Here is a 12,649-nt window from a genome sequence, read left to right on the forward strand (position 1 = left end):
CGAAGCATTAAGAATTAAAGAACATCCTTACCGAAGGCGATCCGGGCAATAAGGAACTCGCGGAACCACGATTAAACAAACTAACTTACGGAACCGTGATTCCTAATGAGCGAAACTCATTGTCTTTTTTCCCAAACGAGCGCACCTCGCAGGGGGAAGAGAAGAAACACAGAAAGGGGACGCAAGATTCCTTTTATAATTTCATTTATCCTTATCGCGTTTCCCATCGCTGCTAGCCGGAGGGCTCGCCTTTGTCCCGGTATTTTTAATTCCGGCGAATTGTTTTGAAACCGTGTTACCGTTCTGGTCGGATTGTTAAAAATCCCGGGAATCACCGAGAAACTCGCGCGCCACGGGAGAAAAAAGGAACGGACGTTCGATGGGAATAGGAACGACCATTTCAATAATAACCGAAGGTATTTCCGGCGAATCGAAAGATGGGCGAATGTTCCGATCGGAATAAAATACTTCGAGATATTATGTTTCACCGGGGGTATGGAATTTTGATGAATTTCGAGGAACAGCTCCCACGTTTTCTTCCATCCCCAGGAAATCCGGTTCGAAATCGGAATATACTCGGAGAGCTTTAAAATTTTGATTCCGTCGCTTTCGAGATTCACGTAAACATTCTAAACCAGCGTTAAAATCATCGGGAAATCCTTTTAGCTTCGTTGCGAAGGTAATTTCGGAATTCTCCATTAAAACCGTCGCTTCTATTCCGTAATATTACGATTTTTATAATCCCGCGTTGTTCCAGCGAAAAACAGGTACCGGTAAATCGTAATCTCTGAAAAAACGGAATCTTGAATGTTTAACACCTCGGCACGGAACAATTTCCCGTTCGACCAGCAAACGTCACGCTTATTCTCGACGATAAACATTTTTCTCTGTAACGGAAAGTCTGTTTCACGACTGCTAACGCAGCGGAACGCTATAAAAATTCGAGGGGAATCGATCGGACGGTTTCGAATGGGAAAATGTTTGGAAAAATGGAAGTTCCCGCGGGTGGCGCGAGATCCGGCTCCTTTTAAGCTCGTGCCTTGCAGTTCCGAGGATTGTGGCGCCGCCCGGCGGATTAGGAAAATATGAAAGTTTATCGTTGACGCAACGGAAGTTCGGGACACGGGATTTCCGCTCGAGAGTTTTTCGTTTCGCCGGTACCCGTTCGAATTATTTCGGGCTTAAACGGTGCCGTTACGTTTTTCCAACGGGCCAACAACTTACAATAGCGCGCGGCGCCGATTATTACTCGTTACCCGGCCGTTAAGCCAGATCCCAGCTGTACCGCGGTGATTCCGATTTGTGGCGGCGTTTTCAACCGGTGTTCGCCCGGCTGCCGCCGTGGCATTCGAGCCTGGTTTAAACGCGACTCGCAAACCCCACGACTTTCTTCCGCGGTTTTTAACGACTGGATTTCCGCGCCTCGCGCAACGGGGATATCGCTAAGTCCGCAGGGCTGTTCCGGAAACTTAGATCCTCGAGCGAACAAGATGTTTTCGGCTGATTCGAGATTTCCGGCGCGTGCTTTAGTAATTTATAGGGAAACTTTCGCGGAGTTCTGGTTTGGGAGTCTGATTCGTGGAAGGGAAGATAGTGTGGGAGTTTGATTTGAGATTTACTGGTTGATTTTATGGTTGCTTAGTGTTCTAGTTGTTTGGCGGCGTAGTAGTTTGTTATGGGAAGTGTGTTGTGGGATTTCAATGATAGGGTTTTGTATTATGTTTTCATGATGTAGTAGTTTGATAATGTACTTTGTGTTAGTTTAGTAATATAGTATTTTAATAGCATAGTACTGGATAGTGTAGTGTTTTAGTATTATGCTACTTTGGTAGCATAGTATTTTCATGTTATAGTGTTCTTGGTAGTATAGTATTTAATATTATAGTACTTTAGTGTTATAGTTCTTTATATCATAGTGTCTACTTTATTATTTATTCAAGATAATACTGTAGTTAATTGAAAGTTGGTGAAGTAGATACTGTAATATTAAAGCAACTTAATTTAAAGTACTATGGCATTAAGTTATTATGCCATTAAGATACTATAACTTTGAAGTACTATGCCATTAAGATACTGTAACATTAAAGTACTATACTACCACAGTACTATTATAATATAGAGTACTGTACTACTAAACTACTACAATATTCAAATACTATGCCAATGAACTACTATACTACTAAACTACTATGCTCAAAAACCCAATCACAAGAGCAACTTCTACAATACTCAAATACTATACCACTAAACTACTACAATAGCCAAACACTGTGCTATTAAACTACTATACTACAAAACTACTCTACTCAAAAACCCTATCACAAACAACTCCTACACTTCCAAGCCTCCCCAAACAAACAAAACAACCACACCCGCAATAGAACTGCGCAACTCTGACACAACCTCCAAAAAAACCCCTTCAAACAACTAAACCTCGACTCCACCCACAGTTCCAGCCATACTCGAAGCCTCTCCAACATTTCGAAGGCCAGCGACAGCTTCGCGAAATATGGAAAACCGAAAGGCAGCGTTAGACTCGCGACGTATAATGCCAGGCATCGTCAACGCGTGCAGAACGCGATCCCGATAAAAACTCGGCGGTCCCGGAAGCGCGCCGCGGCCGAAGAAGACGCGGCCTCATGAATTTTTCGGCCGGGATTTGCGTGACAAAGAGAAAAGAATATCCCGCGGCGCGATGAAGTTATCGCGGCGACCCCGTCGCCGTCGGGGAACTTGAGAATTATGCGAAGTATCCGCGTAACGGATCGCCGCGCAAATTGTTTCTCGCGGGGGGAAAACAGCCCGGCCGCCATCGTTTAATTTCATTCCGTTCGTTGTGTCTCTACCTTTTTTTTTTCTCATTTCTCTCGTTTTAAATACATACGCGAGCGACGGTTAAACGGGAATCAGAGGATTTTTACGCGTGGGAACCGCGTCACGTTTATTGTACATTTAAAACGCGTTAAAAAATGAACGTATGGTAAATAGAGCATACATTAAAATATATTATTACTGGCGCGGATGAAACGCGAGACCGATAGAGCATCAAATGGCAGATGGGAATACGAATCGCCGGCGCGTGCACGGCTCGCGGGAATGAATTTATAAAAATATGTATACGCGCGTATAATGACGGTTATTTTCAATGTAATTCGGGATATAAATGTCCGACCACGGTTTGCCGAGCGTTACACGCCTGCGAGGGGAGTTCAGTTCGTTGGATTTATTTCTGTGTTATTCTCACCTGGCGATGAATTATTGATCACTCCCGCGACGTGCTGGAATCACCTCCGATTCCTGAATAACGGTAATGCCTGGAAAAATATTAATTTCATTAGCGTGGTTTTATTTTCGGTTTTTGCCGGTGTTTCCCCGTGAAACGCGAGGGGAGATTATTCACTGGTCGAGTCGGTTTTTGGGTTGACTACTATTTGCTTTATGGGAACATTTGAATATTTGGAGCATGTGCTTGCGGTGTTGCGGAGGTTATTGGGGCTTTATATCGAAATCAGAAGTAGGTTCATTTTGGATTTTACGTTGAATTCATTGAGGATCTCACGGTGAATTGATTTAGAATCTTATTTTCAATTCACTTAGGACGCTAGTTTAAATGAACTTAGGACCTTAGTTTAAATTAATTTATAATCTTATTTTGAAGTAACTCAGCACCTTACTTCGAATTAATTTAGGACCCCATTTCGAATTAACTTAGTATCCCACTTGTAATTAATCAGCGGAAAATTTGATAATTTGAAGGCTGGAGAATTTGATAATTTAAACGATTCTATTTCATAATTTCAATAACGATATAATAAGACGTTTGAAATTATTTTAACGCATTGACTGCCACGGAAAACATCAGCGTATTACTTATTTCTTTCTAGCAAAGATAAAAAGGAACGATTATTAATTATTTGCTACAATTCTTACACTGTTATCTAGTTATTCATCAGTTTCCAAATAATTCCCAATGATTCCAGCGTTAAAGTTTCTAGTTCCCCACAATCTCCACGTAACCGATTAAGGGTTGCCTCCTCAACCCCAATACCTACCCCGAATCCAAAAAGAAAACAAAAATTAAAAACCCCCGAATCTCCTCGATCGCCTGTTCCCTCGAAATCTAAAAACCGTTAGCTCAAGAACCGCATCGCCAGAAACAGCACAATAATTCCTCCCTCGAAGGGGGGTGGCAAGCGTTTCCTCGAAAAGAATGGAGCGATTAGGCTCGAAACTCTGGCCATCAAAAGAAAGCGTAGCTGTTCACCGGTCGATGAGTGGGGGGGGGGGGGGGGGGGGTCAGATAAAAAGGAGTAAGTCGAAGAGGGAGGCCGGTCGTGTACGAGCATTCATGTGGTAATACGGTAATCCCGTAATCCTTTGCGCTATTCCTGCGGGGGAACTCTGGCCCCGGAAATTCCCGCTTTTGCGAGACAAACAGAATTAAAACCAACCTGGCCGCTCGACGCTTGCGTTAAACGCGATTAAATATCAAAGCCAGTCGTCTCCGCGGCGAACCTTTCCCCCTAACCTGCATGCACCTCTCACGCTCCATTATGCGAGGGTTAATTAGGACCAGCGTTAGCTTGCCCGCGCGCGGAGGGAGAGGAGGGGGAGGGGGGGGTCAACGGAGACAGCGGATAATGTATTGTCCTGGTCGGACGCGAACGGACTCGTTGATTTTTCGTGGGAGAGCTCGACAGAAGAATGGCCGGGCGAGCGTCGTCGCGAATTAACGCGACGTTTCGAAAACTTTGTAACGGGAGCACGACCTCCTGACGGTGGATAATTAAGGTGGCCTTTGTGGGGATTGGTGGGACCGTTAGGTATTGATGGTTGGACTGGGTGGGCGATGCTCGGGCGAGGGTTCTTGTGGAAGGTCTTTTGAGTTTTTTGGCTTTGAGGTGCTTGGATCATTGGTTGTTGGTATTTTAAGGGCGGGGATAAATGTGGCTGTAGGTTGATTCAAAGTGGGGAGTTGAGCTGGTTTGAAGGAGGATTATGAGTTAATTTAAAGTAAAGTCGTATGTTAATTCGAAGGAAGGTCCTAAGACAATTTGAAGTAGGGTCCTAAGTTAATTCGAAGTAGGGTTTTAAGGTAGTTCAAAATAAAGTCCTATTCGAAGTAAGGTCCTAAGTTAATTTCACGTAGGGTCTAAAGTTAATTCAAACTGGCGGCCTAAGTTAATTTAAAATAGGGTCCTAAGTTAATTCAAAATAAGGTCCTTGGTTAATACAAAGTACGGTAATAAGTTAATTCAAAATGGAGTCCTAAGTTAATTTAAAGTAGTATCTTAAGTCAATTTCACGCAGAATCCTGAGTTAATTCAAAATGGGTTCCCAAGTTAATCCAAAGTAAGGTCCTAAGTAAATTCAAAGTAAATTTATAAATTAATTCAAAGTTAGACCCAAATCAATCCAATTTACTCCAAAAGCAGAGATCCCAACGTCACAACCAACGTCACAACCAACAGCACAAAGAAGACCGCAAAAACATCCAATCCGCAGTCTCAAAAAATCAGCCTCCTTATCGACAAAACCATGGCTACATCAGGCAGCTTCAATTCACCAGAGATTATTAATTGACCTAATTTCCAGGCTGCGGTTAGAACACCCGCTCGTCCACAACGCGAATTGACCATCCCCCCTCCGTTCCCCGCGGTGATCGATAATTGTTATTTGACGATTTTGACTGATCAAATCACGAGCTGCGTATCGACCGCAGGCGGTTTTGTTTGCCCCTCGGATTCCCATAGAGAGACACACGGCCAGGAATTGGATGATCATAGACGGGAAAGCGTTCCGCCAGGAGACAATCCGGGTCCTAATGGGTCCGTAAACATTTGTGCGCGAAGATCAAACGGAATACCACACCGATGTCACCGTGGCACACCGCAGTGTCATCGAATTCGTATGCTAATGACTGATCCCGGCGTACCTGGAGCTGAACAGCTTCCATCGGTTTCCGTTTGACACTTTGCCCAGGTCTTTTCGCTTTCAGCCTCGGTATTCTTAATACCCTGGGCTATCTTTAGGTTTTGTACATTGAATCATGGAGAATTATTCGACTCCAGCTGGCAATTAGCAAGAACTCACGGTGTGTCCAGTCTCCTAATTGGAGACGACTGCTACCCTAGCTTAGGGTATCTTTTGGGGACGGATAATTGGAGACTCTTGGTCTTCGCGTCTCAAATTAGCTACCAGACTATGCAGACCACTGCTTTCTACAATTATTGATTGCGCAAACAAATATATTTAACAGGTTCGCCCAGGAACGAGGGCAAAGGGTTAACAGTAAGTGGTAAAGCTGTGGCTTTAGCAATTATAGCGTACTATAACGATTTCACGTTTACGGATCTCGCGTTAAGTCCTCTTTTCACTGGCATAACTTCTTCCTCTGCTTGTACTACTTTCTCTCGAAGAATCTCACGTCTACAGATATTTTTAAATAATTGTTTAATCAAGCTTTTAAGGCTTCTACCGTATAGGTTATATTTTTATAAACTTCCAAGTATGTTGCTCCCCTCTTCACTGGTATAACTTCATTCTTTGCTTGTACTACTTTCTCTCAAAGAATACGTCTACAGATATTTTTAAATAATTGTTTAATCAAGCTTTTGAGACTTCTACCGTGTAGATGACATTTTTATGTTGCTCCCCTCTTCACTGGTATAACTTCTTTTCCTGCTTATACTTCAGTCTTTCAAAGAATCCCACGTCTGCAGCTATTTTCAATAACCGCTCAACACGTTGACTTCTAAAATGGCCACCGATAACCAGTGCTTCCAAATTTAAAACAATTATAATTTGTCAGGCAACGTCGACTTAAAATGTTCCTTTCTATTTTTGCTACAAAAGAATAAGCGATACATAACACTGACGTTTCCCGTGGCAGTCAACGTGTTAACCCATCAAGTCCCATGAAATTTCTTTTTTTTTTTAATTTTTAGATGAAATTTTGTATTTCGAGTAATGAGTGTCCACACTATCTTGGAAAAACAGTGAAAAAATTGGACATATTCAATACACTATATATATCAAGTTGTAAAAATGATAACTCTGTTATTTCAAATTTTATAAACAATTTCTCGCGGCAGTGCAATCATAGATCATTTTGTAAATTTCCAAAACTTTAAATAAAGTATAAATTTTATCTGGAAATAACGTCTGATTCAATTTATTCATTCTAAATACCAACTCATATTTACCCTAATCATTAGATACATTATTTATTAACAAATAAATTGTCTATAACAATTTACAGTGAGTGATTATTAATAGATCACTGGGACTTCATGGGTTAATCAAGCTTTTCAAGCTTCTACCGTATAGACGACATTTTTATAAAGTTCCGAGTATGTTGCTCGATGCTTTAGCACTTCGAAGCCAGCCTATCTGGGCTTCTGTTATCGGCCACGGTGGTCCCTGTCGCACGACACCGTTTCACGTACAAGCGAACCTGTACGTGCGCCGAACCTGATGCCAGATTGAAATTCGAAGTAGCTACTTCGGCCAGGCTGCGTTTGACATATCCGTAGTGACTTGCAACCACACTGTCCCCGGTTTCGTCGGAAGATGTCTTTGTCTCGAACTTCTCTCCCCGTGTCTCCGTCCTTCATTCCTCCCGTTGATTTGAAAGTCGATATCCTGTTGCGGATGCCGCCGGAAGCTGGTCGATTTTTCGCTTAGACATCGCCGATCGAAACCGGGAATCGACCTATCGAACTTTTCTCCTGAGAAACTAATCCTGATCGATCTTGTGTCACGCTTTATAGTGTATATACAGGGTGTTCACGCTATTTCTAGTCAGCGTTCTTCTTGTAAATAGTAAATATTAATCCTTTGAACTCTGTAGGCTCCAATATTGCACCAGTTCTAATATTAAATATTTTAATGAATTTTAAGAAAACTACCTTAAGATTATTAGATCTAAGAAATATACAAAATTTGTACTGAGAAGGGAATTAAAGGTCTAAGAAATGTTATAACATTGTTAATTTTCAGTAGGACTACTATCAAAATTGGTAGGAGTTGCTGACATATCACAAAACTATGTGGAGTGCTAAAGGTTAAACGTTAACACGTTGAATGCCATGGGGGTCACCGGTGACCCCCGACCAAATCGAATTATTATAGTTCACTCAATTAAACGATGATTATACGAAAACATTTCTATATTATACATAATGTTATCTAATACGGTGACATCCAGCTAGATGAACATGGAATAGTAATAATGCAATTCGATTAAATGATTTAACCCTTTGAACTCTGTAGGCTCCAATATTGCACCAGTTATAATATCAAATATTTTAACGAATCAAAGAAACTACCCTAAAATTATTAGATTTTCCACACATCAAAATTTTCTACTAAGAAGGAAAATAAAAGATCGAAGGGATGTTATAGCATTTGTCATTTTCATTAGAGATACCATAAAAATTAGTTACAGTTGCTGATAAATGACAAAACCCTCTGGTGTGCTAAGGGTTAATAATATATTTTTTCTATTTTGTGTATTGTGGATTCCGCGATTTAATTGTAGATCGTTATTATTTTTCATTCTTAACCCTTTGAACTTCCTAGGTATTTTTCAGTTGACAATTGATTTGACGTAGCAAAATTATAAAGTTTGATATTCAATATTAAACTCTGTACAATGCATTGATATACGAAATATTGAAAGAAAATATTTAAAGTCAGTTTGAAAGAACATTGTTGGTATCTAATTAGAAAATTTTGTGTATTTCCAATGAAAAACGTCTGGAGTGCAAAGGGTTAATCCGGTTAATAAATTTTAGTAAAGAGTATAACAGGATAAGGGGGTGAAAAGTACCCTTAGATTTTTCTCGAGAAAGTTTCCTTCTATAGATTACCCATAAAAAACATTGTACACCAATTTTTAGTCCTCTATCTCAACCAGAAGGGTAGTTACAGGATAATTTCGAATTATCATTTTTCTTCCATTTTCCTCATTTAACGATACGTAAAAATTATGAAAAAATTCGGAAACATTTTTGGCATAGCAGTGCATGGTTAAGAAAATGGGAGAAAAACTGATAATTCGAATTTACCTTATAATTACCCTTCTGGTTGAGATAGAGGGTTGAAAATCGGTGTACAATGTTTTCTATGGGCAAGCTACCAAAGGAAACTTCCTCGAGAAAAATCTAAAGGTACTTTTCCCCCTTATCCTGTTATAACCTTTAAATAAATAACTATAGTCAAATTCTTATCGACAGAAATCTAATTCTCGATTCACGATAAATCTCCAGACGATCAGGGTATAAATGCAATGAAATTATGGTTAACTCAGGATGAACTATATTTAATGCATGGATAACCTAGATCTAATTAGTTCGTGGATAATTCAGAGATAACTAGATCTAATCTCGGAGACTGTCGCTGGATTTCTCAGTAACCAAAACTGACAAAAGATTCGAGAGCTACAGAAACATGTCAGTGTCAATAATTCCCCGCTGGGCCACTGTTGGTCCTTTGTTCCCTCGAAATTGTTTCGAATCGTAACTCCGCTCTGTTGAGTTCCCATTCGTTGTGGTTAAAAAACGAAACAAAAAGGGGAAACAGAGAAAAAAAAAACGAGGAATAAGTTTCGTTTCAATTAACGCGCATCGGCCCCGTCATTCGCCGAAACAGCGATCGGTCGCTGTACCGTTGCGATTCAATTAAAAGAAAGCAAAGTGGAAAACAAGTTTCGATCTTGGCTCACGGCGGCGTCCGCGCTGAAAATGAAATACACCCGGCAAGGAAATCCTGCGCGACTATTGACGGACTATCCGAGCTCACCTGGGGAGCCTCCTCGTCAATGCTTTATATCGTCCGATCGCCATTAATCTCCTGACGGTATTCCCAGATTTCAAACTGTGCTCTTTCGAACTCTATTATTCTCCCATCAGTTCGTTTAAGTGCATTGTTCTCGATCGATCAATTTTCGACACACCAGGGACAAGTGATAAATATTCTTCTTTGCATTCGGGGAAGTTTTTCGTCAGTTATTTTAGGGGTGTACTGGGAGAGAGATCTTTGAAGACAGTTTACATCCTTGTGAGTGGTTCGAGTGGTTTGTTGGTTATATTAGATTCAGTAGAGAGGAATTAAAGAGTGAAAGAAAAGTTAATATTTTTTGATATTTTGTGTACTGTAGGTCTAGTGTACTATGGATCTATCATATTATAAATCCATCATACTGTAGATCCATTATACTACATATCTATCATTTTCTAGATCTATAATTTTCTAGATCTATCATATTATAGATCTATTATATTACAGATCTATCATATTATAGATCTATTATATTACAGATCTATCATATTATAGATCTATTATATTACAGATCTATCATATTATAGATCTATTATATTACAGATCTATCATATTATAGATCTATTATATTACAGATCTATCATATTATAGATCTATTATGTTACAGATCTATCATATTATAGATCTATTATATTACAGATCTATCACTCTATAGATCTATCACTCTATAGATCTATCATTCTACAAATCTATCATACTACATATCTATCATTTTATAGATCTATGATTCTATAGATCTATCATATTATAAATCTATTATACTACAGATCTATCATTCTATAGATCTATCATACTACAGATCTATCATACTATATATCTATCATGTTATAAATCTATCATACTACATATCCATCATCTTATAGATCTATGATAATAAATATCTATCATCTTATAGATCTATCATACTAAATATCTATCATCTTATAGATATATCGTACTACATATCTATCATACTACAGATATACAGGTAAACAGAACTCTATTTTAGATAACAATCTCAAAACCTTACTGAACACAATTCTGCTTAAAAGAACCTCAAAACACACCCTGATCGATGACAAAATCATTCTTGAATGATTAATGTATATGTTATACTGTTATGTATCATACTATAAAATATCTATGATACATTAGTTAAGCTAAAATGTCGATATTTACATAAACATTCTAAAAATCTAATGAACTATTAAAGGCAGAGTACATATTTACCCAAGAACTTTAATACCGAAGAAAATCTTGTACAACTTTTCCAAAACACATGTGGAAAGAATGTCGCTAGAAATTTTCATACTGAGACGCGCAGTCGAAGAATGTCTAACATTCATGGATAGCTCAGGATAAAACAATTTGTAGCACATTGTTCCTCATTCACCTATCTCTAACAGCAAACATCCCTCAATTTAGGTAAAATTTGTAAAATGAACTTTTGGCCGGCCAGATCGAGCGAATGGCCCACTGTGCGTCGGCCAGAAGAGAGCTATCGGCTCAGGCGATTAGACATCCCCATGCTTACCATTCGATCAATCCCTAATTACATTTGCCTGTAGCTGCTGCATCATCCTCGCTCCAACTTGGACGTGGCCAAGGTTCGCTCCTGTATGTGTGATCACGTGGGCCAGCGAGCACCAGCCACGTATAGGGTGTCCCTCGAAGCGAGAGCGAATTTTCAGCGTCCTCCATTCGTCACGCGTTAGGGATGGAAGACAGTAACCGTAGCCCTAGTGTACTGCGGGACGCGGTTCAGCCGTTTTTCTCATCAGTATGCATGGAACAGGCCGTGGGACGATTGGTTGAACAGTTTCGGAATACCCTGTAGCCGGGACGCGAACGTCATACGCGAGCTGTTCGAGCTTCAATTCCAGTGTTATCGGAATGATCGTGGGCGTGCGCGGGTGGCTCTTAGTGCTTGCGACGCAGTGGTTCTTAACGCTTCCCAGATTGAGACGTGGATCCTTTGGAACGTGTACATCAAATACTTGTTGGCTAATTGCCGGGAATTCTTGGCGATTTTGGAATACGGGGGTTGGCGTGGAGTGTTCAGAGGTTCACTCGAGGAGATAAGAATAGGGGATTGGGGTGAACTGGTAGTCTTTTGAGGATTCGTGTGTCTGATTATGATTTGTTATTAATATTTATGGTGTTATAAATATTCTTTTAATTAAATGTTCTACTTGAGAAGAATTAAGTACACTTTGGAATTATTCTTCCTAGATTCTCCTTTTAACTTTAGCAGTGATATATATTAAGCTTATTATTGGATACTCAATGATCCCAAAGAATGTTATATAATTTAAGAGAAGACTTAAGTTTCTACATTTTGGAGTTATTCTTCCTAGATCTCCTTTTAACCCTTTGAACTCTGTAGGCTCCAATAATGCACCAGTTATAATATTAAATATTTTAATGAATCTTAAAGGAACTACCCTAAAATTATTTGATTTTCCACACATCCAAATTTTGTACTGAGAAGGAAAATAAAAGATCGAAGGAATGTTATAGCATTTTTCATTTTCACTAGAGATACCATAAAAATTGGTTGCAGTTGTTGGTAAATTACAAAACCATCTGGAGTGCTAAGGGTTAATTTTTGCACTGATGCACATCAAGCCCTTTGGATACTCAGTGATCCCCAACAATGTTATATAATTTAAGAGAAGACTTAAGTTTCTACATTTTGAACTTATTCTTCCTAGATCCTCCTTTCAATTTTAACATTGATGCGCATCAACCCCATCGTATACTCAGTGACCCCAAAGTTATAATATAATTTAAGTACAGGCACACATCCACTCTGAAACTGTTCAAC

The 12,649-nt window shown here is 39.7% G+C and overlaps 2 protein-coding genes across 3 annotated transcripts in view; one reads left to right on the top strand and one right to left on the bottom strand.

The window, feature by feature from the left end:
• Positions 1-12,649, bottom strand: part of LOC143174274 (uncharacterized) — a 137,120-nt gene that overhangs the window by 35,839 nt on the left and 88,632 nt on the right. For both annotated transcript variants that reach the window (XM_076365043.1, XM_076365042.1), the window contains exon 5: positions 3,245-3,314. In XM_076365043.1, coding sequence (XP_076221158.1) covers positions 3,285-3,314 — 30 coding nt within the window. In that variant the 3' untranslated portion in view covers positions 3,245-3,284. The remainder of the gene's footprint in view (positions 1-3,244; positions 3,315-12,649) is intronic.
• heph (polypyrimidine tract-binding protein 1 heph) overlaps positions 1-12,649 on the top strand; it is a 517,180-nt gene that overhangs the window by 15,665 nt on the left and 488,866 nt on the right. The window lies entirely within an intron of this gene.

This window comes from Nomia melanderi, chromosome 2 (assembly GCF_051020985.1).
Source record: "Nomia melanderi isolate GNS246 chromosome 2, iyNomMela1, whole genome shotgun sequence".
Classification (NCBI taxonomy): Eukaryota; Metazoa; Arthropoda; class Insecta; order Hymenoptera; family Halictidae; genus Nomia; species Nomia melanderi.